Source organism: Camelina sativa, chromosome 11, assembly GCF_030686135.1.
Source record: "Camelina sativa cultivar CO46 ecotype springtype chromosome 11, ASM3068613v1".
NCBI classification, from domain to species: domain Eukaryota; kingdom Viridiplantae; phylum Streptophyta; class Magnoliopsida; order Brassicales; family Brassicaceae; genus Camelina; species Camelina sativa.
Window position 1 is genome coordinate 6,303,960 of NC_141890.1, and position 23,543 is coordinate 6,327,502.

At 36.9% G+C, this 23,543-nt stretch overlaps 8 protein-coding genes across 13 annotated transcripts; 4 read left to right on the plus strand and 4 right to left on the minus strand.

Moving 5' to 3' along the window:
• Positions 1-2,200: 2,200 nt before the first annotated feature.
• LOC104722070 (putative L-type lectin-domain containing receptor kinase VII.2) lies at positions 2,201-5,998 on the minus strand. 2 transcript variants are annotated; one of them, XR_015571105.1, is made up of 4 exons: positions 3,847-5,993; positions 3,082-3,173; positions 2,951-2,993; positions 2,201-2,796 (listed from the first exon to the last, which is right to left on the minus strand). XR_015571105.1 is itself a non-coding variant. In XM_087471822.1 (1 exon), exon 1 carries the CDS (start codon positions 5,889-5,891, stop codon positions 3,843-3,845), a length of 2,049 nt encoding a protein of 682 aa, XP_087327948.1. In that variant the 5' UTR covers positions 5,892-5,998; the 3' UTR covers positions 3,678-3,842. The 2 variants fall into 2 exon arrangements, 1 of the variants encoding a protein (XP_087327948.1); XM_087471822.1 differs by lacking the exons at positions 2,201-2,796; positions 2,951-2,993; positions 3,082-3,173 and having other exon boundaries at positions 3,678-5,998.
• Positions 5,999-6,843: 845 nt separating this feature from the next.
• Positions 6,844-7,615, plus strand: LOC104722072 (uncharacterized). Its single transcript, XM_010440176.3, has one exon. It carries the CDS (start codon positions 7,053-7,055, stop codon positions 7,530-7,532), a length of 480 nt encoding a protein of 159 aa, XP_010438478.1. The 5' UTR covers positions 6,844-7,052; the 3' UTR covers positions 7,533-7,615.
• Positions 7,616-9,593: 1,978 nt separating this feature from the next.
• On the plus strand, positions 9,594-11,906 carry LOC104722074 (mannan endo-1,4-beta-mannosidase 5). Its single transcript, XM_010440178.2, has 5 exons — positions 9,594-10,386; positions 10,531-10,728; positions 10,848-10,970; positions 11,060-11,271; positions 11,373-11,906. The coding sequence occupies exons 1-5, from the start codon at positions 10,024-10,026 to the stop codon at positions 11,773-11,775; spliced, it is 1,299 nt and encodes a 432-aa protein (XP_010438480.2). The 5' UTR covers positions 9,594-10,023; the 3' UTR covers positions 11,776-11,906.
• Positions 11,787-12,597, minus strand: LOC104722073 (uncharacterized). Its single transcript, XM_010440177.3, has one exon. The coding sequence runs from the start codon at positions 12,595-12,597 to the stop codon at positions 11,986-11,988; it is 612 nt and encodes a 203-aa protein (XP_010438479.1). The 3' UTR covers positions 11,787-11,985.
• A 500-nt stretch (positions 12,598-13,097) lies between these two features.
• On the minus strand, positions 13,098-16,603 carry LOC104722075 (uncharacterized). The gene is made up of 3 exons (XM_010440179.3): positions 14,983-16,603; positions 14,453-14,740; positions 13,098-14,350 (listed from the first exon to the last, which is right to left on the minus strand). The coding sequence occupies exons 1-3, from the start codon at positions 15,124-15,126 to the stop codon at positions 13,289-13,291; spliced, it is 1,494 nt and encodes a 497-aa protein (XP_010438481.2). The 5' UTR covers positions 15,127-16,603; the 3' UTR covers positions 13,098-13,288.
• Positions 16,604-17,487: 884 nt separating this feature from the next.
• Positions 17,488-18,611, plus strand: LOC104722077 (uncharacterized). The gene is made up of 2 exons (XM_010440181.3): positions 17,488-18,005; positions 18,203-18,611. Exons 1-2 carry the CDS (start codon positions 17,880-17,882, stop codon positions 18,317-18,319), a joined length of 243 nt encoding a protein of 80 aa, XP_010438483.1. The 5' UTR covers positions 17,488-17,879; the 3' UTR covers positions 18,320-18,611.
• A 107-nt stretch (positions 18,612-18,718) lies between these two features.
• LOC104722076 (GPI-anchored protein LLG3) lies at positions 18,719-19,703 on the minus strand. The gene is made up of 3 exons (XM_010440180.3): positions 19,462-19,703; positions 19,315-19,371; positions 18,719-19,156 (listed from the first exon to the last, which is right to left on the minus strand). The coding sequence occupies exons 1-3, from the start codon at positions 19,541-19,543 to the stop codon at positions 18,810-18,812; spliced, it is 486 nt and encodes a 161-aa protein (XP_010438482.1). The 5' UTR covers positions 19,544-19,703; the 3' UTR covers positions 18,719-18,809.
• A 1,717-nt stretch (positions 19,704-21,420) lies between these two features.
• LOC104722078 (E3 ubiquitin-protein ligase RMA2) lies at positions 21,421-23,185 on the plus strand. Of its 5 annotated transcripts, XM_087472140.1 has the most exons (3): positions 21,421-21,544; positions 21,754-21,840; positions 22,427-23,185. In XM_087472140.1, exon 3 carries the CDS (start codon positions 22,432-22,434, stop codon positions 23,017-23,019), a length of 588 nt encoding a protein of 195 aa, XP_087328266.1. In that variant the 5' UTR covers positions 21,421-21,544; positions 21,754-21,840; positions 22,427-22,431; the 3' UTR covers positions 23,020-23,185. The 5 variants fall into 5 exon arrangements, with proteins under 5 accessions (XP_087328266.1, XP_010438488.2, XP_010438485.2 ...); XM_010440186.3 differs by lacking the exon at positions 21,754-21,840 and having other exon boundaries at positions 21,493-21,544; XM_010440183.3 differs by lacking the exon at positions 21,421-21,544 and having other exon boundaries at positions 21,701-21,840.
• The last annotated feature ends 358 nt before the right edge of the window (positions 23,186-23,543 follow it).

Sequence of the window (23,543 nt, forward strand, 5' to 3'; positions counted from 1 at the left end):
GGCAGGATTTGAATTGTAGAGCCGCAAGATATATTAGCTATGGTACGTACCGTGTAATGTAAACGACGTGGTACGTCGTTCCTATTATAAGTGTGGACCGGGGAAAAAGTCTAATCCATACAAACGAGGTTGTAGTGTCATTACACATTGTTACCGGTTTACAAGTTAAAATATACCATTTTTCTAATCATTTACTTAGATAATTATGTTGCTATCACTAATAGGAGCAAGCTATTCTTTTTTTTTTCTTTTTCTTTGGGCGAACTATTGTTTTTTGTTTCTTTCTATTCAAGAAACATTCTCAGCTTGTTTTATATAATACTTTTTTGGTAGTCTAAACACAAAACTCAAAAGATATCAAAACTTCACAAAATTACGAAGACTCTACATTTGAATCTCTTGTTTGAGGAAGACTACATTTCACTACAATTCTAACATTTACTTTATTTCGAGGATGGGGAGTCCTTTGGATTTCGGTCTGATTGTTATTTCCTCATCCTCTTAAGTCTTGACTAAATCAGAAAGTAATTAATTATAACAAAAAAAAAATCATATAGAAGTGAACAAAAAATTAACATACCCACGGCCACGTGTTTAAAAGCCACGCGCTCTACCACTGAGCTAAGACGGCTTTGACTATTTAACAAACTTTCTTATTTATATATATTATTCTTTATGTCCTTTATAAAGAACCTCTAAGAAATCTTGGGGGCTGTTATTTGTTTTTTTAAAAAATAATAAGAAAATATTTGTAAATCTTGTTATATAAATTTGTAAACGACGTGGTCGTTCCTATTATAATTGTGGACCGGGCAAAAAGGCTAATCCATACAAACGAGGTTGTAGTGTCATTACACATTGTTACCGGTTCACAAGTTAAAATATATCATTTTCTAATCGTTTACTTAATTATGTTGCTATCACTAATAGGCTAATGCAAGTTTTTCTAAACCGTCTAAAATTTTATGATGCATCTAAATTTGAAAAGTCATTTTGAAACTTGGAATAATGTACTAGATTTGACTCATCAAAAGATTAGACCAAAGGTATAAGATAAATAACAATTATTTCATTCAGATTGTTCATACCATATTAAAAATTGTCTTAGCTTATATGATCCATCCATCTTCATTAAAAAATGTATTGAAAAAATCTTGTACTCCCTCCATTTAGTATTACCAGTAATTATAGGTAATTTCACACATATCAAAAAGAACAATTTAATTTTCTGTTTTTACTCTTCATTAATACATTATTTCATTTTTTCAGTAATTAATAAGCTAAAGTGAGGGATAAACTGGAAATGTGATTGATAAAGTTGCATCGTAAATATTAAACGATAAGTAATATAAAATAAAAATTTAATTTTAGAATGACAAGTAAATAAAAGCGGAGGGAGTATTAGATTAAAAAAACTGCCTTTTTATTTTGGTTGACAAACAATTACTTGTATATTTTTACAAAAGGATCACTTGTTATTAGTTTTTAAATTGATTTTAAAAAGGTTGACTATTAGTTAGTAAATATAACGTACGCAACCGAATAAAACATGCCTTAAATTAAAATATACAAAATTATGGTGATAATATGCTAGTGACTATTATTTGCTTCATAACATTCAGCGCACGAAAAAAAAACTTATCCAGAAAACCATGACATTCTAATGGCTAAAAATGTTATGGGAAAATCAGTCAAGAAAATGGATTCTTATTTAGGATAGTTCTTACAAAACACATTTAGTAAAAAAACACTAAAAACCATCAAAGTGGAGATTGTTAAAAAAACAACTCTAGTTCCTGTCTCTTGGTTTGACTTAGTTGCGCCGTGAAGTGGTTTACGCCGTGAAGTGATTTATAAAATATATATATATATATATTATATAAATTTGGGTTTTGAAAGTTAGTCATTAATAAGATTTTGATATGTTTAAAGTTATCAATCTCAAATTTTGACATGTGTAAAAGTTAATATTTAATAGGAAGAATTGGATTACAACAAAAGAAATATATTGTTTTCAAAATATTAATAATGCAAAAAGATAATTATCAAAAATTACAAAATTTGTATATAAAAAATACGAAGTTTTCTGAATAATTATAAAGAGATTTTATATATATTTCATAAAATTCAAAATTATAATATTATTTACTTATTTTTAATTTTAAATTATTAATTCTACAAAAAAATATAGAAAAAGGGATTAAGTAAAACATACAATTAATTATTAATTCTACTATATAAACATAGATGGTCTCATATTTAAATAATTTATTCAAAAACATTGTTCTCAACTTTGTTTAACAGACACTAATTGCATAAGTGCATCTAGTTTAGCATCTGTTACCCTGAGTTCTGCCCTCAAATGATTCACAGATGCTTCCAATTTGTTGACCTGCAAGCAAGCAAGCAAAAGAATCAAAGATTTTTATGAGACAGACTTCATAAACAATCGACAATTAAAGAAGTGATCAAACCTGCTCTTTTGTTGCCATCTTCTGGTTAAGATGATCCATCATCTGACCAACGAAATTAGACTCGGTCTTCAACATTTTGGAAAACTTTTCATACACTGCTTCCAAATCTCTCTCCCTCCCCCCCCCCCCCCAAACTATTGGGTAAAATATTGGACCATTTGGACCAGGTACATTAACCTAAACCAATCGCGGCCACTGTCATAACCAAAGACCATCCATATCCACCATTCGCATAAACAATAACTGGGGCTTCTTGTCTTGTACACTGGGCTACTATGGGAACTTGACACTGGTCTACTATGGGAACTTGAGCCTGAGCCACCTGCGTGAAAGAACTGAATGTTGTAAACACAACATGAGCAACGCCAACACTAGAGGCTGGGTGGATCCATAGAGAACACATAGAGAACCTAAAACAAGCTAAGTTAAGCAAAGAAAACCTAAAACGAGCTAAGTTAAGCACAAAGATATATTACCGAATAATCCTAGTTCAATTTGGCCAGCAAATTCATCACATCCCTGCAAATCCAAGGCAAGGCATGATTGAGACAAACGAATCTAAAGAACAACCTAAAGAAGAAGAGAAAGAGGAGGCAGGGAGATTTACCAGAGGACAAGCATCAGTGTCAGAGTCAGGCTTCCCCGTTACTAAGAAGTTGTAGAGGCGGGTCTCAAAAACTTTGCCTATGATTTGTGCACCTGCAATAACACTCAGAACAAAAGAACAATTAGAACACTCAGAACAAAAGAACAATTAGAAGTTAAGCATTTCCAAACCTAAAACGAGCTAAGTTATGCACAGAGAACACTCAGAACCATTTGTTTTATGGATCTTGTCACAAAGAGCAAGAATAACCAGATCAAGCTAAGCACAGAGAGAAATTACCGAATAATCCTAGTTCAAAAGAGATTGTTTAGGAAGTTTTTTAAAATCTTGCTGATTTGTTTTTCCTAATCTTGTAAAATCTTTCTATTTGATGAAAAAATTTTCATGACTTTTGTTATGAAGGAAACGATATAAAATCTTAAACCAATAACATAAAATTAACCAGGAAGAATGCCGAAGATGGGTCCATTCACAGGGAAAGATCCACTGCTCAGTCGACACAAAAAATAATCTTTGCACCAGCCGAGAATCGAACCCGGGTCTGTACTGTGGCAGGGTACTATTCTACCACTAGACCACTGGTGCTATGTTGTACATTTCGAGACAATACCATCTCATCTCTCATAATATTAAACGACTCAAATAAAATATATTGTCTCATGCAGTTTTTAGTCAAAATTCATACAATCTTATATACATAAGAATCACAGAACATGTATAGTACAAAAATTCAATAAAATTAACTCACGCTAGTTAGTTCCTCACCGTCCATGAAGAATGGAACCATAACTTTGGAAGGAATTAGAATAAGAAGACGAGTTCCTTAGATCTTGGATTGTGGGATGTTTTTGTTGTTTGCTTCCCTCACCAGTTTCCAACAAGTAAGAGCTCTTCACTCTCTCCAACAAGCTCATTTCCCTTTCACCACCATCCTCCACTAATCTCCCTTGTTCTAATATCTGTACCACTTGTCTCATCTTCGGACGCACTCTCGGATCAGGATGCACACACAACAGTCCTATTCTCAAAGCCATCTCTACTTCCTCGGTCTTGAACCTTCCATTCACCTTTACTCTCTCGTCTAAACCCTCAACCACTTTGTCTTTTTCCATTAGTCTCCATATCCATTCGACTATCCCTTCTCTTCCTTCCTCTATTGGCCTCCTCCCACACACTACCTCCAACACAAACACTCCAAAGCTATACACATCGGTTTGTGTCGATGCTCTCCCTGTCTTAACCAGCTCAGGCGCCATATAACCCGCTGTTCCAACAACATGTGTCGTGCTAACCATCTCTTTACTAGTGTTCTGCAACTTAGCCAACCCAAAATCACCTACCCTCGCATTCATATCCTTGTCAAGCAACACATTGCTTGACTTTATGTCTCTATGTAACACCTTTGACTCCCACCCTTCATGTAGATACAACATCCCTGAGGCCACATCTCTTATCACTCTCATCCTTTCCTCCCAGTTCAACATCTCGTTACAATCAAATATCCGCTTATCAACGCTACCATTCTCCATATACTCGTAAATCAATACCAAACTCTCTCCTCCTTTCTTGGACCAACCTTTTAGTCCAACTATATTCTTGTGCCTTAGCCTCCCTAAGCTCGAGACCTCGGCCAAGAACTCACTCGTCCCACTAACACTCTCTCGAGGGCTCATCATGATTCTCTTCACCGCCACTTCTTTGCCTTCTAACACTCCTCTATACACCTTAGAATTCCCTCCGTATCCGATCATGTTCTCTTCCGAGAACCCTTTCGTTGCTTCCAAAACGTCTTTGTGTTGCACTATGTGAGGCCAATACTCTGTTTCCCAATCTTCAACGTCTCCTTCTAGCCTCTGCTGCCTTCGCTTCCTCACAACGTAGAAACAGAGGAACCCAATAACAGAGAGTAATAACACAACACCACTAGAGACCCCAGCAATGAAGCCTTTAGACTTTAAAACTGAGTCATCTAACAATTTAAACGAAGGAAGATTCCTAGTGATCAAAGCATCACCAATGGATAAATTGGTGTTGCTAAAACTCCATGAAAGAATCCTATGGCTTTGTACTAGTTGTCCTGTGGATGCGGTGAATCCAACGAACATATCGTCAAGTAACACTCCAGTGAGATTCAAGGGTATGCTTATGAGTGGTCTAATGGGTTTCCTAGTTCCAGCTCTAGCCATAGTTACATTGATGGCTGACCCATTAAACTCAATCCACGCCTGGTAATTCTCACCACTGTTAAGCCTCAACTTCGTGAATCTCTCGCCGTCTCTTCCTCCATAGAAACCGGCAACTTCAGAAGAAACAGAATTGAGGGAATTGACGTCGACGCCGACGTGGTTGTCATTGATGTCGTTGAACTCTTGGTTAGCGAAAACATCAAATTCTACGGCGAAGATTCGGTTGTTAGTTGCACCGTTATTAGTCAAGTTGAAGAGGCCAAGATGCTGAGAAGAACTCGCGGCGGATGTTTCGGAGAAAGGGAGGAAGACGAAGGCGAAGCCGTGGCCAGGGGAGAGGTGTTTATAAGGAGCCATGGAGAAGATAAATGACGTGGCGAAAGGTAGAGGTATGGCGGAGGCGGCGGTTGAGATTCTTGAATGGTATAGACCACGTCCGATGGAGAAAATGGTTTGGTTGGTGAGGGTGAGGATTGACGGAGGGGAATCAACGGTGGCTGAGCCGACGAGAAGTGTGTTGTTGGTGGTGAAGTTTGAGTTGTAGATGAATTGGATGCATGAGATTGATCGGAACAAGAATTGTGTTGTGACGAAAAGGATAAAAATAGAAACTTTAGAGAACATGGTGAGAGACAGAGAGGTCTTTTGGGTACAACAAGTGGTGTCGTTTTGAAAGAAGTATATGGGAAGAAGAAGAACAAGAACAGCTTGTCAGAAACTCAAAAGAGAATTATTACAAGTGTTTTCTTTTGTGACGGTGTCTTTTATATATTCAAAAGAACCAATTATTCAAACATATGGTATGAACTGGAAAGGATCCATTCCAAAGTCAAAATTATTAACAAGATAATATTTGCTTATTCTATGTGTTTTGACATATATTTGATTAACAAGATGGTAACAAACAAATAAAAAGATACGCCACAATATCAGCCGTGATAATTTGGTCTCTTGTAAATTTTGATATTTTCCTATGCATTTGGAGTTTCTTTTTTGTTTTTTTTTCTTGATCCGAGCCACTTGGAGTTAATGGTTAAATTGGACTTGGTATTTTGCTGTCAACATTTATGGGGTATGATGACCTTATTGGTCAAAGAAGTCAGCTTTGAAATGTCAATATATTCATCTTCTCATCTCTCTTTCAATTCTTTCAAACATTATCGCACATAACTCGAATTATTCGTTTACCGTAAGCATCATAGTACTATAATCTAGTCAAAGGCCTAACAGTAACTATCAACTACTTTCTTGAATAGTTGAATTCTTGGTATGTCTCATTTCATATTAACTTTAATGTACATGATCACATTCAACTTTACACTAAAAAACATTGGAGTCCCATATTCTTCTTTTGAAATGTAATGTGTGTCAAGTAATCTTACTAACCATTTGGTTTATAAAACGCTACGTTTTGAGGGATGAGCCAAAAGCACGAAAAAGAAAAAATGGACACAGAGCTCTCCAACTGTCAGTTTGCAGGAAAAGGCAAAGACTTTAACTGGACCGCTAAGAAAAAAGGCACGTGATGAACACTACCCAATAATCAAGAGCGTGCTATTCACGTTACGTCAGATTCGACTAGGCTTAAGTAGAAGCAAAAAAAGAACGTTCGATCACTTTCCTTTTCTCACAATTCTTCACCGCAAACACTCACCCCCAAAAAAGGAATCATAAGAAGAAGAAGCTTTGGACAAAAAAGGGTATTTTACTCTTTACCCTAAACTTTACTTTACCAAACCAGACACAGACACAGAATCATAAGATCAGATCTGGTGGTTTCAAACAATGGCGGACAAGGAAGAACAAGAGACGATGACCTCGTACAAGCTGTTTCTGAGAGTTATAAGCAAGAGAAGAACATGGGCCTGTCTGTTTCTTGTGGTCTACGCGATCCTCTTGTCTTCTTCGTGGAATTCGCTGAATTCGATAGTGAATTGGTACGGTGATAACCACCAGACGTCATCTGGTTTGCCTGCGCTTTACGCCTCGGTTCTTTTAGGTGCTGTGTTCGGAGTTCTCTCGATGGCGGCGGCGCTGTTCATAGCTGTGCCGGCGATCGTTGTGATCTGGATATCGGTGGTGGTGTCGATGGCTTTCGCTGGGAAATCGAGGAAGAGAGTGGTGATCGAAGGGAGGAAAGTGACGAAAGAGATCGCTGGTTTTGTGTTTAGGGTTCTTCTTAAAGAAGGAAACTTCGTGGCTCTTATTTGTGCTCTTCTTGCTTACTTCGTCTTCTTTAACTCCTACTCTTTCACTTCTTCTTGATTCAATTTTTTTGTTGCGTTTTGTCTCATTAACGAAAACATCTTACAAGTTACAACTAATATATCGAAATCTTTCCTCGTTAATTGTTGTCGTCGTTTAGCTTAACAAGATTTGGTTTCTTGATGAATCTGAAAAATATCGAGATCTTCTTTGTTGGATTGATGTGTGTGTTTCTGATGATGTCAGATCGAATGCTTCCACGTCACAATACCGACACGTGAAGTTATTTGTCATATCTTTTGTTTATTTCTTTTAGAGGAACACAGATTCTTCTTTTGGTCTCTCTGTTTGTCGGTCGTTCTCTGTCTCTGTCCGTAGAAGAGCTTCTCAAACTCTGAAGTCTGAACTATAATATGGTGTTGAAGGCCTTTTTTGGTGGGCTTACCGGTTTTACCGTCGAGTACCACATTGGTTGTAACTTCCATAGACTAATGAAGAACTGTTTAGTGAAAACGTTTGGTATACAGTATATGGTTTCACTAATCTTGTTTCTGAAGTTTTGGTCTCTTAAATGTCCTAAGCGTTTTATAGCTTTATTTAACTATTGAAGTATTTGAAAATTCTGTGAGATAACTCATGCTACTAACAATTAGATCATTTGTCAACACATTTTATTTTTGTATACTTTGAAGACGTTTGAATTTCTTAATTACTTTGTAACAGAATTTTTTTTAAAAGTTTGTTTTGGGGTCAAACAACTTATATATGATTTAAAAGATGACAATGACCCAGAAACTATGAAACATATATACTGTGACAACAATGGGGGAAGATAAATTGTGTCTGAAGGAGGAAGTGCATGTGATTAGGTATGGACCGTATGGTCCATACGGCAGTTGTTAGGTAAAAGCTTATAAAGTGATGAGTATTCTTCATCATGTAGCATTAATAACTACTGTTAGAAGGTGCCCAATCCAAGTCAAAGCATAGTTTATAAAACAAGTGAACGATTATGCATATTTGACAAAAAGGATTTATATTTTCAAAACATGTTCCCATATTCTTGATCTATAATGAGTATAATTCTCAGTCATCTTTTAGTATATCTTACTTAGATTTTGTTTGCATTTCTCTTCACGTGTTATTCAAACTCATTGCTTACGTTCAATAAAAATCCTTATAATATGTATTATACTATTATGAAATGACTCGACAGTTCCGGGTGTTAAGAAAACTAGCTAGAAAAGCGTCACCGACAACATTCAAGAATTCAGTATTTTACTTCTGTCTATTATTTAATTATATACCGCAGTCCCACACCCTTTACTTGTAAACTTGTAACTTGTAAGTACAATACATGTCGGCAAAAAAAGTAGTTAACAAAACATTAGAAAAATACAAAAGCGGAGACGATTGTGATGAACTGGTTCACAAACTTTGTTATCGTAACTTAATATTTAGTTTTGGCTAAACTACAAGGATAAAAAGAAAATCTTACCACAAATGTAGTTGTCATGCTTATCTATAGTATATGCTATCATCGTATTCATAAACAAAACGTGGGCAACACCTCGAATGATTTCATTTTCATCAAAGAGAAGTAGATGTTGACTCTATGCAGAAGCTAAATATTTAATCTATGTCTGAATTAACCGTTTTATGTATATTCTAAACGAGTTGGTAATAATAGTATGAGTTAGGAACTTTAGTAGTAAAGGGAATGATCTTTTAAACAGTATAATAATTTCAGAAGTGAAAATTATTAAAAGGGTTCACAGTTAAGGTATTCACGTCACATGAATGAACAACAATGAACATTTCTCAAAAATTCGAAGTTGATGACACTCCAACGCATGTGACCTGTTTATTTACTTTTTCTTAGAGACTTTCATATGTTTGTTTAGTCTCTTATAGTTTTATTTCTTAAATACTAGGTTAATTTCTGTGCCTTTTTTTACTCTTCGTTGGTGGGTCAAAAGTTCTGTTCTTTTCTCTTCAATTACTTACTTATTTTACATACATCAGTAATTAAAAGTATCAAATTTATAGGAAGATAAGTAACTGCAACTTAGTAGCTTTTGTAGAAAACAAAAAACATCACTATCATTGAAAAAGCTCTTTAATTATTTCACAAAAGAAAATCAGATTACTTGATTGAAAAAAAAAAAAAAAAAACATAGTATTACAGAAAACTACAGTAATTTGGGGTCCATTTATTTTATAAAAATATATAATTTGTGTAGAGTAAACACAATTAAACTAATACAAAAACAAAGATATATAGAGATCTGTGTCTCTGTGGTTCATTCAATTATTCGTTCATAAATATATTTTTCTGCTTTGTTTCAATTAGGAGCGATTTTTTTCAAATCTGGTCAATTTTTTAATAAAGGATTTGCTATTTCCATCTGGGTTTCATAAAAAAGTTTGGATTTTGCGACTCATCCACTGAACAAGGCTCAGGCTTTTTTCTTCTGGGTGGCCACCGACTCTATTCAAAGAGCTGTTTTCTCCAATTCTGGGTTTGTGGAGGAGGAGGAAGGAGGAAGGCATGATGGTGGCTGCAAGGAACAGGCCAATGCTACGAATCTTAGGTTTTTTTATATGCGCAGCTTTCATCTATCTCACATTTAGGGATTTGTGGTTGAATCACAAGAGGAAACCAAAGTTAGGGTTTGTGAAAAGGAACGGAACTCAGTTCGTTGTTGATGATATGCCTCTCTATGTAAATGGGTGGAACTCGTATTGGTTCATGGCCCATGCCGTTGATGAACAGAGCAGAAACCTTGTCGGTGAAATGCTTGAAGCTGGTGCTAAAATGGGTCTCACTGTTTGTCGAACTTGGGCTTTCAATGACGGTGGCTACAACGCTCTTCAGATCTCCCCTGGCCGATTCGATGAGCGAGTCTTTCAGGTATATCTTTTTATCTTTTCCCTTCAATTAAGCGTCCAGTTCTGTGACTGTGATGATCTCTCTCTCTCTCTCTCTCTCTCTCTCTCTCTCTCTCTCTCTCTCTGTGATCTCTTGTTTAATGGATAATGTTGGTCCACTGGTTAGGCCTTGGATCATGTAATCGCAGAGGCGAAAAAACATGATGTTAGATTGCTACTTAGCTTAGTGAACAATTTGCAAGCTTATGGAGGGAAGAGTCAGTATGTGAAGTGGGCATGGCAAGAAGGTGTTGGTCTCAGTTCTTCCAATGATTCCTTCTTCTTTGATCCTTCTATCCGCAATTACTTCAAAAATTATCTCAAGGTAAAATGGTATTTTGCTGCTGCTATGATTCAACATTAGAAGATCATTTAGTGACTGTGTGAGAGCAAAGCCTATATGAAGGGTTAAAGATTGAATTTTTATTGTCCTGATTTTTGCAGACTCTGCTCACTCGGAAGAACTCAGTAACTGGGATAGAGTACAGAAACGATCCTACGATTTTTGCTTGGGAGTTGATCAATGAGCCACGATGCACTACTGATGTCTCTGGCAAAACTCTCCAAGTGAGTCCCTCCATTTCACCTAGAAAGAATAATTCACATTGTTTATTATTCCGCAAACATGTTAATGTGTTTTCTTTGTGGGATCACAGGACTGGATAGACGAAATGACGGGGTACATTAAATCGATTGACGACAAGCATCTCCTCACAGTAGGCTTGGAAGGCTTCTATGGTCCTGAGAACCCAAAACGGCTGACTGTTAATCCAGAACAGTGGGCCTCTGCGCTTGGATCAGACTTTGTCCAAAACTCTAATTCCTCAAACATCGATTTTGCATCTGTTCATATCTACCCTGATCACTGGTAAGTCAGCTCTGGAACAGAGAATCAAGATATGATTTGACTGAGCTATTGGGGGGTTCTTGTCAGCAGTTCTTACATCTTTTACATATATGTATGGGCAGGTTTCATAATCAGACCTATGAAGAGAAGCTAAAGTTTGTGGTGAAATGGATGCAATCTCACATTGAAGATGGGATGAAAGAGCTAAAGAAGCCAGTTCTGTTCACAGAGTTTGGACTCTCGAACCTGAATAAAGACTACGAACCATCCCAGCGAGATAAGTTCTACAGAATCATCTTCGATGTAGTTTACAAATCAGCCAAGAGAAGGAAGGCAGGAGCAGGGACATTGGTGTGGCAGCTATTCATGGAAGGCATGGAAACGTTTGGTGATGACTTTGGGATTGTACCACATGAACAAGACTCAATCTATAAACTGATGATCGAACAATCTTGCAGGTTGGCTAAAGTTACAGGACGTCGTAATGAACATAAGTTGAAAAAGCTTTGTTCTCACAGACATTGAGAGAATCACACTTGTAAAAAAACTGTTGTCATTTTCTTTCAACAGTGAAAATCTGATTCTCAAATTTTGTTGTATACAAAGAATCATTTTGATGCATTCAATCTAGTTCCTTTGTTCTAATTCATATAAAAGCAGAGAAGTTCATATAAGCACAAATACAAAAAAAAAGACTATACTCTTCAGATCTAAACCCTACATAGAGAGATCTAACTAGGAACTACGCTTAGCCAATCTTGGTGATGTCCTCGTTGAACTCGTCTTGTTCACTTTCTCAGTCTTCTTCTCCTTCAAAATCTTCTCAACCAATTCCGATTTAATGGATTTCTTGTTGGCGTTAACCACCACTTGGGGAATGTTGTCTTCAGCGACTTTATCAAACTCATCAGAGAGCTTTCTCCTGATTCCAACGACACCTTCATCTTCAGATCCGACCTCTTCATCGTCAGAATCGTTCAGATCTAAGTACCTCCTTCGTTTGACAATAACGGGAGCCGGAGGAGGAGACTCAGAACCAGATCTCTTCTTCTTCCTCTCAGAAATACCGGATTCGAGTTTCACAGGGGTAGATTTCTCAAGCTGAGCACGGAGCTTGTTGACGTTTCCTTCGATTCGACCCTGGAGACGGAGACGAGTGAAGTTGAGACCACCCATGGACCAGTGAGCGTCTCTCGCCCATGTGAGAAGCGGATCTAGCACAGAGAGTGGCGGATCAACACGGCAAGAGTTGAACTGAGGATTATCGAAGAAACGAGGTCGGGGAAGCCCGTTGCCGTAGAACTCAACTGGTCTTATTGCGAGATGTTTCTTCACTGGCGTCATCATCTTATGGAACAGAGACACTGACAGATTGAGAGAGATTGAGAGATCGAGAAATTGAGAGAGATCGAGAGATTGAGAGATGGAGAATGATGAGTTAGTGATTGGAGATTGGGGGGTTAGGGTTTATATTGAAGATGAGTTTTGGCGGGTGTGGTTTAGTGGGCGCGAGACTCTAACCCGCGCTGCTTGTAAAAATAAAAACTTTGCCGCCTCTTCAATTATTTGCTTTCGCGCAGTTCTTTTTTGAGTTAATTTGGTTTCAAGGGATTTACGCAAATCTATTTCCTTTCATGGGATACGTTTTTTTTACTTTGTTGGTATAGAAATATTGATTTCATTATTATAAAATTAAATTATAAGCTTGCCCTTTTGAGTGTTTTTTCAAACGAACGAGATTCGATATAAACAACTCTGCGATCAAACACAAAGCTGCTCTCGATGCACACAAGATTGAGCAAAAGATAAGCACTCATCATCACAAGGAACATTGAAAGTGAAAAACATACACAAAATAATAGGGCTTTTTAAGAAAACGTAAATTGAGTCGCATAAGAAGAATACACAACAGACCCAATCTATTGGGCCCAATAAAACTAGGGCCTTATAGAGTAACTCAAAGACAAGGGAGGAAAAGCACAGTTTTATTGTTGTAAAAAGATACAAGTAGACAAGGAAGGGGTATATTATGAGACTTTCACCATCCTCCTCTGGGAGGTCCTCCTGAGGACTGTCCACTCAATCTGTCTAAGAGGGCGTTAAAGTCGATGGGTTGGCCACTCTCCTCCATCCGCTGAATCACGGCCATCACATGGTCTCCTCTGAACCCCATGCTCACTAGCTTCTCTATCAGTTCTCCGTATTTTGATCTTAAAACAGGTGGTGCACCAGTGTTACCGCCACCTGCCTGGTGAGGCTGGGGAGCGTATCCACCACCTTGTGGACCTTGCAAGTAATGGGCCTGTTGCTGTTGATGCTGCTGCGGCTGGGGTGGTGTGTATTGCATTCGCCCACCTTCATACATGGCATTGGCATACCCGGCAGAAGGAGGAGGAGGTCCTGATTGTAGATATCCATCGCCTGTCTGGGGGCTATAAGACATCTTTGTCTGCTGCGGAGCCTGTGGTGGTGGTGGTGCACCGTATCCGTAAGCTTGCATAGACTGTTGTGGAGGTCCAGAGTATGGTGATTGCATCTGCATGCTGCTTGGCAACGATTCTACAGGGGATTGGTTGCTTGGTGGTGCAGGCGGGTATGTTTGGTAAGCTCCACTTGACGGTGGTGGCCTAGCCTGTGGATGGGGAGGCCAGTTTTGCTGGTACTGCGGGAATGACTGAGTTTGGGCTGAGCTTGGGTGGGATGGAGCAGGAGGTGGAGGCATGTACTGACTCTGTGCTAGTGGTTGTGATGGTGGAATGGGAACAGGGGCAGGTGCAGGTGCAGGTGTGTTTTGAAGCTGTGCAGGAGGAGGAGGCATGTAATACTGCTGCTGCTGCTGCTGTTGTGGCTGCAGCTGCGGCTGCGCTGGCGGTTGTGGGGCTATTTGGTGAGGCAAAGCAAGTGCAAGCTGCTGGTTGTGTGGATCTGAGGTGTTCTCGGTCTTCTTAGGCTCTGGAACAGGAGTAGCTACCCGATCCTCACCATGTTGAGAGTGAGACGAAGAAGATGACTCTTTCTGCACAAGTTGAAGTTTTGCTAGCTCTTTCTGAGTGTCTGCTAGCTCCTGTTTATCTCTGAGAATCTGGACTGACCTATGCACCTACAACAACAGAACATATAGAATGGTCTCAAACTTCCAATGAAATTAAAATTAACAAAAAAAAAAAAAAAGGATTCATAAACAATTGCAAAACACACAAACCTCTTGAAGATGTTTGTCAAGAGATCTAAGCTTGACATCAGCCTCCTCGTGCTCATGAGTCAACTCCGATCTCATTTCCCCAATAGTCTTATCAAGGTTGTAGCAATAGAGTTCAAGCTGGGACAAGCGTGAGCTGATGCCTTCAAGAAAACGCATCATGTTATCAGCATACTTCTTCATGGTTCTTTCAACAGTGTCAGTAAGGTCTTGGCTCAAAGAATCCTCCGGTGGGCTGTAAGAGCTTGTCGGAAAAATCGAAGACCTAGCCATCCTCGTTTTATGGAACTCCTGCAAGCAAAAAAAAAATGAAACAACAAACTAACTCAGTAATCATCATGATCAATTCGAAATACAATTGTTATTTCTTCCGGTTCAAACAGATAACGATCGAAACTAGCTCCTCATCAATCACAATCTAATCCAGCAATCATATACTAAAATCGAAACCCTAAAATTCCCAAATACCAATAATTGAGCAAAGCCGAAAAGTAAATTACAGAACGGAAGAAGAAATATGTAAGTGAATTCACCATGTTTGAAGCAGCGATGGAAGGATCGGAGTGAGGACCATTAGAAGAGTCCTGGTTGGTGTAGTCAGAGCAGAGGATATCATCGGAGCCAAAATCGAAGCCTTTAGATCCTGAGTTGACCCGACCCGAAGATCCAGACGCCATTTGAATCCGAATACTTAGAAAAAAACTAAGATCGAGAGAGGATCAAAAATAAGGAAATCTCGATTTAGAGATCAAGTCTTGGTGGAAAAGCAAAAAAAAAGGTTTGCTTCTTCGTTCTCTTCGAAACTTTGAGAAAACGCAAGCAGGAGGAAAACGTTTTTTTTTTTTGGTTTGTTTAATTACAAAAAGAAAAGTCCCAAGTGGAGAAATAAAAAAAATAAATGGAGTTGTTTAGTTTTCAGACTCGAGAGAGAGATAAGGATGAAGGAAGAAGGAAACAGCCAAACCGACTTTACTCTTCTTTCTTTATTCTTTATTTATACTTTTAGTTCCTAAGGATTGTAATTATTTCGATTTTGCCACCTTTTGTTTAAATTTACAAATTACATCCTTTGAATTTAAGAACTACGTCGTTTCGCGGGCGCTGTGGTTTATTATATGGAACCGGAGAATCTTCTTCAGTTGGTTATGAGTCGACGAGTGTTTGGAGAGAATCTCAGTTTTGTTGTCGTCTCTGATCCATCTCTAACCTTGAATGAAATGAGGCGTCTCGGACTCACAGATCAGAAAACGCGGATAGGACCTTGAATGAAATGGAGATTCGTTTGTGGCTGAATGTGATTACATAACTCAGAATGGATTTGAGGAACAGAGCTGCTTTTAATTTCATGATGCATTGAGGTAACTTGGAAGAACACCAAGTTTTGATCTTTTTTTTTTTTTTGGTAGGTTTGATGTAGATGAGAAAGAAAGAGTGTTATGAGATTGGTTTTGATGTTTATAAGGGTGTCATTTGGGGGTCTCTTTTCATTGAATTTGAAAGTGACAGACGATATAGTTTTGGTGCTCTTTGATTCCATAGTGACTATGTGCAGCAAACTAGCTTCTCAACGTTGATACTATTCTTCCTTGATATGTTTTCTAAATATCTTTATGGATAGCAAGGATACTGTTTGGAGAGTCTCTTGGTCTTGTGTAAGCCTAGCAAGTAGCATCTTGTTTGTCTTGTCTTGTCTAATCTCAGCATCTTCTAGGCATTGTCTCCTGCTTTTTTTTGAGATCTATAGTCACTTTGGTCAGCTAAACTTGTTGAAGAACATATTCTAGCTATTAGTTGTATCAGAAACATGAACCGGTTATGATCGGAGTTACACCAAGAATGATGCTTAATTGTAGCTTTATGATGTATCTTAGCCTCTGCATCTTTGTGATGATGGTGGTGATTAATGATCTCCTTGGTGATAGTTGGGACAAACTCTTGTGAGAACTTGTTTGAAACTGTAATAAAACTAGTTCTCATGATTTTGCCCCGGTGCGTTACTTGCAATGACTCCCCAATACATACACAGATACACCCATTGAATTGCTTCGTCTTTTCCTGGACATCTTTGTAAGGCTTATCCAACATATTGAACTCTCCAGCAATCACTTTGGTCAGAAAATGTTACATTCTTTTCTTGGTCACATTTGTTTATTTGTTTTTTGGGGACACCAAATTATTTACATATAAGAGTAAAAGCAAGTTGTTTGGTTTTTGGTCTTGCGGCATGATCAAATGATTCACGTAAAAGATACGGATATGGACCGAATAAGTTTTTTGGCCGGTGAGAAAAGTAAAGATATGTGGACAAGATTATGAGAATGCGCAAACGATAAAGTCCTCCAAAAAGTAAAATTTAATTATTAAGAACCCATCCCTACAGAAAACATAGCCGCAAAGCGCTTTTTATTTGTATCCATATACATCTTCAATCAAAACTTTTTAGTAATTAATTGACAACTAATTGGGATTATATACGCCACCACAAGATGCTAAGTAGTACGATCATGTTTTGTTACCATGTCAGAGTTTGATGGGTTTAAAACATTTCACTACTCTGTTTCTCTTCAAATAATAGTGACCGGGCATAATTTATTGTCAATTGTCATGTCTGTATCGAAGAATAAATGTGTTAACACAATAACACACATTAAATTTGACGCAGACAACATCTCACCAGAAAACCAATATGGATTTGTTAAGTTCATATTCACAAATGAGTTTTTTACATCAATCTGGTTATGAGATTAGGTTCTCAAAAGACAAAAAATAATCAGAACCACTTGTCCAACACCCTTGTTCCCCCGTCATATTAGTAGTGTTTTCAACCTTATCTTATGAACATTTCATTTTCTCGAACCTTATCTTATGAGCCTAGAATAGCAACAGTAATTAACGAGAAAGAAGATGGGTAGACTTGTCCAATACAGACTCAGTGACTCACAGTTGCAACAATTGTCCGGACACGTGGGTGGGTTTACCAACCAACGATGGACCCATTTTCATTTAAACAGATCAACCAATCATGTACCTCTTTGTGTGGTTCTAACTTCAGAAGCCTCAAAGTACATTTCTTTTTTCCAAGTCTTTGACCATGTTAACCCTCTTCATTTTGCACGCATCTCATATACTCCAATCACAGTTCTTCTAGAAGATAAATCTTTTTTTTCTTTCTAAAATACGATTACCAATAACCTCAACTGTAATTAACACCATTAAAACATGCTTAAGATATTTGGGAAAAAGGGTAAAATGGTATGTAAATGGTCAACTAGCATTGCGTATATAAACCGTCGGCTATAGAAAGCAAACGCCCTCAAAAAAAAATTTCCCACATTATTCTCCCATCTGTCTACGGTTGCAGATTTATCTTATTTAACACAAAAAAAAAAAAACAGAGTCCACGAGTTTGGGATAATTTGTTGACCGAGACATGAAGAAATCTGGAATCATTGCTGCTGCCTCCATCTCTGTTGCTGCTTCAGCCACCGCCATCTCTGTTGGCTCTACCAACACCTCCGTCTCCTTCTCTTCCCCGGAATCTAATCATTCCCGTCAGGTAAAACAAAAAAAAACAGAACCAATCTCTTTGTTTCTCGGTAGCATCAAAGTTCCCTCCTCTGTTTTTGCTCTGTTTCATCAAGTACTCTTACACTAAGTAATCTCAAACAAATTTATTGAATTACAAGGTTGGATAAGAGGTTTTGTTTCCATGGATTCGGAAGTGTAACGAGTTAAATTATATATTTTGATTAGGATTCAAAGGATAAACAGAGGAAGAAGAAGGGTTCAGAAGATGGAGGAAATGACAAGTTTGCTCCAAGGTTTGATGGGTTACGATTCATCGAGACGCTTGTGACTGCTCACCGATAACCTTTTGCATTGCTCTCATTTGGAATTGTTTGCCCAATTGATCAACAACAAAACTATTACTGATTTATTAGTGTTTCGGTGCTTTGGATTAAATTAAAGTGTTACCCACCATGACAAGAGGCATGATTTATGTTTCTATTTAATTAATTTTTCTTGCTAAATTGTATTCCACTGACCTTTATAAGGCCTTGGAGATTATTATTAACTCAGCCCATTTATGTTCAAACACACATGTTCTTGATCCACAAAAACATGTTATTGAATGCTAGTTTTATCATGTGTTTGTAACAAATGGTTTTATTTACTTGGCGCAACCAAAGAGTTTTAGGCTTTGGGACCATATAATTTATTCGGCCAAGATTCGAAACCATAACATATGTGCTCTGCTCACACAACGACTAACAATGGAATGTAATATTATATAACTTATATCTTGTGACATATACTTTTTTTTTTTTGTCAAACTCTTGACATATACATAAGATTGTCTTTAGAAGAGGCAAAACAAGATAAAAATAGTGATTAGCAATGCAAGTCTCGGAACAAGAGGGATCAATGCATGGGAAGATGATGCAGTGGGCTTGACGTCGGTGCAGTCGAGGCCTTCTTTGCCTTCTTTGCACATGTTAGCGAATATTCCAGGAGGATAACGACCGTAGAGATTGATGTAGCTGAACATTGTGGAGGCGCAATCTGTCTTCTCATCGTTAAGAGCTTCCGCGAATGGGCAAGCAAAGTCCTTGAAGGCCGAGCAGCATACCTTGGCCGGATAATTTGGTCCTTTGCATTTACTCGTTATGACTGTGTAATTCTTGGTCGCAAAATCTTCTTTGCATGCTGTTAAAAAAATGTTATTAACGCAATAATTGAATCTTTCTTATTAGGATAATTAATAATGAATAATCAATCGATCATGTTTTTAAACACACATTAATGACTTTGTGAGCTCTTATAACGATCAATATGATACAAATTTGTGGAAGTTAATTACTTACTTGCCTTTGCCTGAAGAAGGGCTCGGCTTGTAGCTTGGTGGGACTCAAGTTCATCAACTGCACATAGAAATATCAGATTTTGTTTCAACAAATCTAAACAATATTTTAATAAACAGGAGTAAAATATTAAATAATTGTTGAAATTACGAGAGATGTGGAGAGACAAGGCAAATCCAGACAAAAGGAAGATTGAGAGAAGAGAAACCAAACAATGATGAGTAATCTCCATGTTTATGTTTCCTCCTCCTTTTTATTTCTCTTTTGTCACATTTGATTTTTTTTCTTTGTAAACTTCTTTGGTTTTTTTTTCGTGTTTCCTTTAAAAGTTATAGGAGGAGAGAAAAATATTGCGGATATACCGGATCATTGGTTAGAAGAAACAATAGTATGAATCAGTTCATGCAAAAACAAAGTTACTGTTAACTAAATTTAATCCATTGAGAAAAACCATAAAATTAACCAATAAATTTCACAGAGAAGTTTAATACTTACAGTATAATTAATTTTGGTTCAACTACCAATGGCTGATATCCATAATAAACTGGGAACCGCCCATTTCCTTGGCTCAGTTCTCCGGTCCGGATCGTTAAATGCAACTTGCTCCAATAATTTCATATGATAATTTGAATACATTATCACGAACGTGTATATATTATTATAATATTCATATATATATATATATACGTTTTCTAAAAATAGTATTTGTATATTTACAAGTTACAACTGTATTTAACCCCAGAAATAGAAAGCTACAACTGTATCCCAATTTTGTTATTGTCGTTTTTAAAATGATAAATGTATTTTCTCGGGATGTTTTGTCAATCGAATAATCTATCTATCTACATTATGTAATTTAACAGTAAACACCTAGGGTGAAAATTATCTTTCTACTCTGTATCGGTTTGATGAAGTAAATTCTTATTTTCTTTAAGTCTTATATGTTAATTTCTTGAAAATTCGACCCAAAAAAAAAAAAAGGATTAGGTAAATGACTGACTTTTTATCAAAAAGATTTTACCATTGTCCAACACCTGGCTGCATGATATATATCTACATTCTACATTATCTACGTGCTTTGGTATATCGTTTTCTAAAGAAATACTTTTCACAATAATGAATATAGTGAAATGACGTAAGTCGGACGCAACAAATAAGTGATAATTTTGGATGATTATATAATTTGCGTGATTGCTTATGATAAAAGAGAGTATTACAAACGAAACTGTAATTGATAGTTTTCCTCTAAAAGATAGTACTCGTAGACTACAAATTTATATAGTACTATAAGTTATTTATTCAAAATTATAATTAAAAAAAAAATGTAATAGTATATAGCATATATAAACTCATCTAACAACCTTAACTAAGCGCCATGATAATTGTCAAAAAAAAAAAACTAAGCGCCATGATCATAATCAGACATAACAGTGACGAGACAACGTACACGAATTTAAGGCAATGTTTTACTATAACTGGATTTTTTGGGGTTGCCTTCTTCTGCAATTAATAGTATAGATGTGGAATATTAAATATGGTCTGGTGACACCAATGGCTCCTTTTGCTTCCGTGACGTGTAACCTAATTATCTTTGTGGGTTTATAAACTATTCCAACCATTGGTTGAATATGACCTTTAAATTAAGGCTTTTATTAAAAATTTTATCATTCCCCTCCTCAGATTCCAACTTTGATTAAACAACTTACCAAAATTGCCATTGTTATTCATTCAACACCTAATAATTACAAATTCTGAAAATTTAAAGACGCAAGGCACCGAAATAAGCAGAATTTTACAAATATTACATGAGTTTTGTTCAATGGTGTAACGGTGCAGCCATGGAGCTCCACGTCATAGAGCTTTGGGCAGTATCTACTGTTGTGTTGCCAGAAACAGAGTCTTATCTTTTTTTTTTTCAAGCCAAATTCTTATCTTGTGAAATATGATATTTTTAATGGGGGAATTTTGCAATATTATTATTTTTGTCCATGGACTCATGTGGACATTTACCATATTTCCACTTGTTTTTTGTCAACAAAATTCTATTCAAACTGAATAATTAATTTTTTATAAATATACTTAGTTGTGAATAAAATTATGGTTTATATTATCTTCTTTACTTTTTAAACGAAGCTGATCCGTTGCTGACCTTTTCATAAAATATAAAGACAGGCTTAAGGAGGAGAGAAAAAAAAATGGCGTTTCGTTACTTTATCTAGTACTATAATTTTAGGTAGACGTTTCTTCTCCTGATTTTCATTTTGCACCTTACAAAACAAAAATAATACAAATACTTGTATGTGTGTGTGTGTGTCTTTGTGTATATTATAGGGTCTCGTGCTTCTGCACCACCCTCGATCTAATATTCTTCTTACCCATTCTGTGCTTCTCTCTAAAACCCAAAATAAATCATTTTCTCTGTTCTTCTTCTGGCCATTGTAGCACAACCCAATACAAGCTCTCTCTAAACTTTCCAAAGTCTTTAAAGACAGAAGAGATCCATCGGTGCTTTTACAATCTCTCCAAAGAGTACGTCCCTTTCTTGTGTTTATGTTGTTGCGTGTGTGTATATATAAAAGCACCAAATTAATAGATCTACACTGTTTTTGAGTTACTACTCAAAAAAGATTATTCTTTGTTTTTTTTTTATAAACTATCAGTTTTTAGATCATCATACGACTCAACTCTTTTGTAGATGTGTTTTCATTAGTTTGTTAACTTATCTATCACTTGTTTCTTCTGTTTCATCAACCACTCCGTTTCTTTTTTTTATTATTTGCCTTTTTTTTTTCTTATAAGATAACGTGTTTTAGGATTTAAGTGAAAACAGAGCAAAGCTTTCGAAACCGAAAGTGATTAATTAGGTCAAGTCTTCATACCTTCAGCCTGTCAGAGAATAAGATCCTTACCTTCTATTTTGTTTTTCTAATCCTTACTTTACGTTCGTGTGTTAGAATAAGTATAGTTTCAAGATCGATCATGATTTGTATATACACAATTCTGTTATGATCTATATTGATCTAAATAGACTTTAGTGTTTTACAAATTAGGTGAAATCTCATCAAATAAGCAAACGACTGGTCAAGTGAATGTGTTTTTTTGTCTTGTGTTGCAGTAAAAATGGAGATAGAGAATGAAGACAACACAACATTAGGTGATTCTGGAGGAGGAGACTTCGACTGCAATATATGTTTGGATCAGGTTCAGGACCCGGTCGTGACTTTATGTGGCCACTTGTTTTGTTGGCCCTGCATTCACAAGTGGACTTATTCCTCCAACAACTCAAGACAACGCATCGATCAATACGACTGTAAGAGGGAACCCCCAAAATGTCCCGTCTGCAAATCCGATGTCTCCGAGGCTACGCTTGTCCCCATCTACGGCCGAGGACAGAAAACTCCACAGTCCGGTTCAGTGGTACCGAACAGACCATCCGGTCCGGTTTGCAACGTAAGAACAGGGGTTGGTCAACGTTTAGGTGAAGGGGAGAGTCAACGGTATATGTATAGGATGCCTGATCCGGTGATGGGTGTTGTATGCGAAATGGTACACCGGAGGCTATTCGGTGATCCGTCTTCGAGTAACGTGGCACCTTACCGTGACACCAATGTCCGGTCGAGGCGGCGAGCAATGCAGGCGGAGGAGTCACTAAGCAGAGTCTACTTGTTCTTACTTTGCTTCATGTTTATGTGTCTATTTCTATTCTAATTATAAATATACACATGTGTATATATAATTATATATATACCAATTGGAATCAGTATGCATATATATATGTAATAAGAGTGTGTGTATATATATGTGTAAGAGTGTTGATTCCTTAAAATTGTATAATGAGCACATTAATAAAGTCCAAATAAAGTAACGACACAAATTGGCTTGCTTCTTCTATGCTCGATTTATTTATACGTGTATGTGGATATGTGATGATGTGAGAAGATGAGAGCATGGGTGAAAAAGGAGGCTTATCTTCAACTTAAGATAGGTTTGTGCACCCAAAAGGATGATAGTGGCATTAGAATGCGACACAAATGATGTTGCTTGTGGTCGGATTACCATCGTTTAAAACAAAATAAATTTTATTATAAATTTTAAAAATAAGGGGCCCCTAGATTTGATTGATATCGGCGAATTAATACTGTGAGATAGAAGTAGAAACTTTAATTTTATGTGTTTTTGGTAGGAGTCTTTCTTTATACATTAAAAACGTTGCAAAGAAAATTGGTATAGTG

What these genes read in the sequence shown, in the direction of transcription:
- LOC104722070 (XM_087471822.1), bottom strand. Translation starts at nt 5,891, where the DNA reads ATGTTCTCTAAAGTTTCTATTTTTATCCTTTTCGTCACAACACAATTC.
- LOC104722072 (XM_010440176.3), top strand. Translation starts at nt 7,053, where the DNA reads ATGGCGGACAAGGAAGAACAAGAGACGATGACCTCGTACAAGCTGTTT.
- LOC104722074 (XM_010440178.2), top strand. Translation starts at nt 10,024, where the DNA reads ATGATGGTGGCTGCAAGGAACAGGCCAATGCTACGAATCTTAGGTTTT. An exon ending in TCGATGAGCGAGTCTTTCAG is followed by an intron (nt 10,387 to 10,530) that starts GTATATCTTTTT and finishes TCCACTGGTTAG; the next exon opens with GCCTTGGATCATGTAATCGC. An exon ending in CATATCTACCCTGATCACTG is followed by an intron (nt 11,272 to 11,372) that starts GTAAGTCAGCTC and finishes ATGTATGGGCAG; the next exon opens with GTTTCATAATCAGACCTATG.
- LOC104722073 (XM_010440177.3), bottom strand. Translation starts at nt 12,597, where the DNA reads ATGATGACGCCAGTGAAGAAACATCTCGCAATAAGACCAGTTGAGTTC.
- LOC104722075 (XM_010440179.3), bottom strand. Translation starts at nt 15,126, where the DNA reads ATGGCGTCTGGATCTTCGGGTCGGGTCAACTCAGGATCTAAAGGCTTC. An exon ending in CCATCGCTGCTTCAAACATG is followed by an intron (nt 14,741 to 14,982) that starts GTGAATTCACTT and finishes TTTTGCTTGCAG; the next exon opens with GAGTTCCATAAAACGAGGAT. An exon ending in TTGACAAACATCTTCAAGAG is followed by an intron (nt 14,351 to 14,452) that starts GTTTGTGTGTTT and finishes CTGTTGTTGTAG; the next exon opens with GTGCATAGGTCAGTCCAGAT.
- LOC104722077 (XM_010440181.3), top strand. Translation starts at nt 17,880, where the DNA reads ATGAAGAAATCTGGAATCATTGCTGCTGCCTCCATCTCTGTTGCTGCT. An exon ending in AATCTAATCATTCCCGTCAG is followed by an intron (nt 18,006 to 18,202) that starts GTAAAACAAAAA and finishes TATTTTGATTAG; the next exon opens with GATTCAAAGGATAAACAGAG.
- LOC104722076 (XM_010440180.3), bottom strand. Translation starts at nt 19,543, where the DNA reads ATGGAGATTACTCATCATTGTTTGGTTTCTCTTCTCTCAATCTTCCTT. An exon ending in CTTGTCTCTCCACATCTCTC is followed by an intron (nt 19,372 to 19,461) that starts GTAATTTCAACA and finishes TTCTATGTGCAG; the next exon opens with TTGATGAACTTGAGTCCCAC. An exon ending in CCTTCTTCAGGCAAAGGCAA is followed by an intron (nt 19,157 to 19,314) that starts GTAAGTAATTAA and finishes TTTTTTTAACAG; the next exon opens with CATGCAAAGAAGATTTTGCG.
- LOC104722078 (XM_087472140.1), top strand. Translation starts at nt 22,432, where the DNA reads ATGGAGATAGAGAATGAAGACAACACAACATTAGGTGATTCTGGAGGA.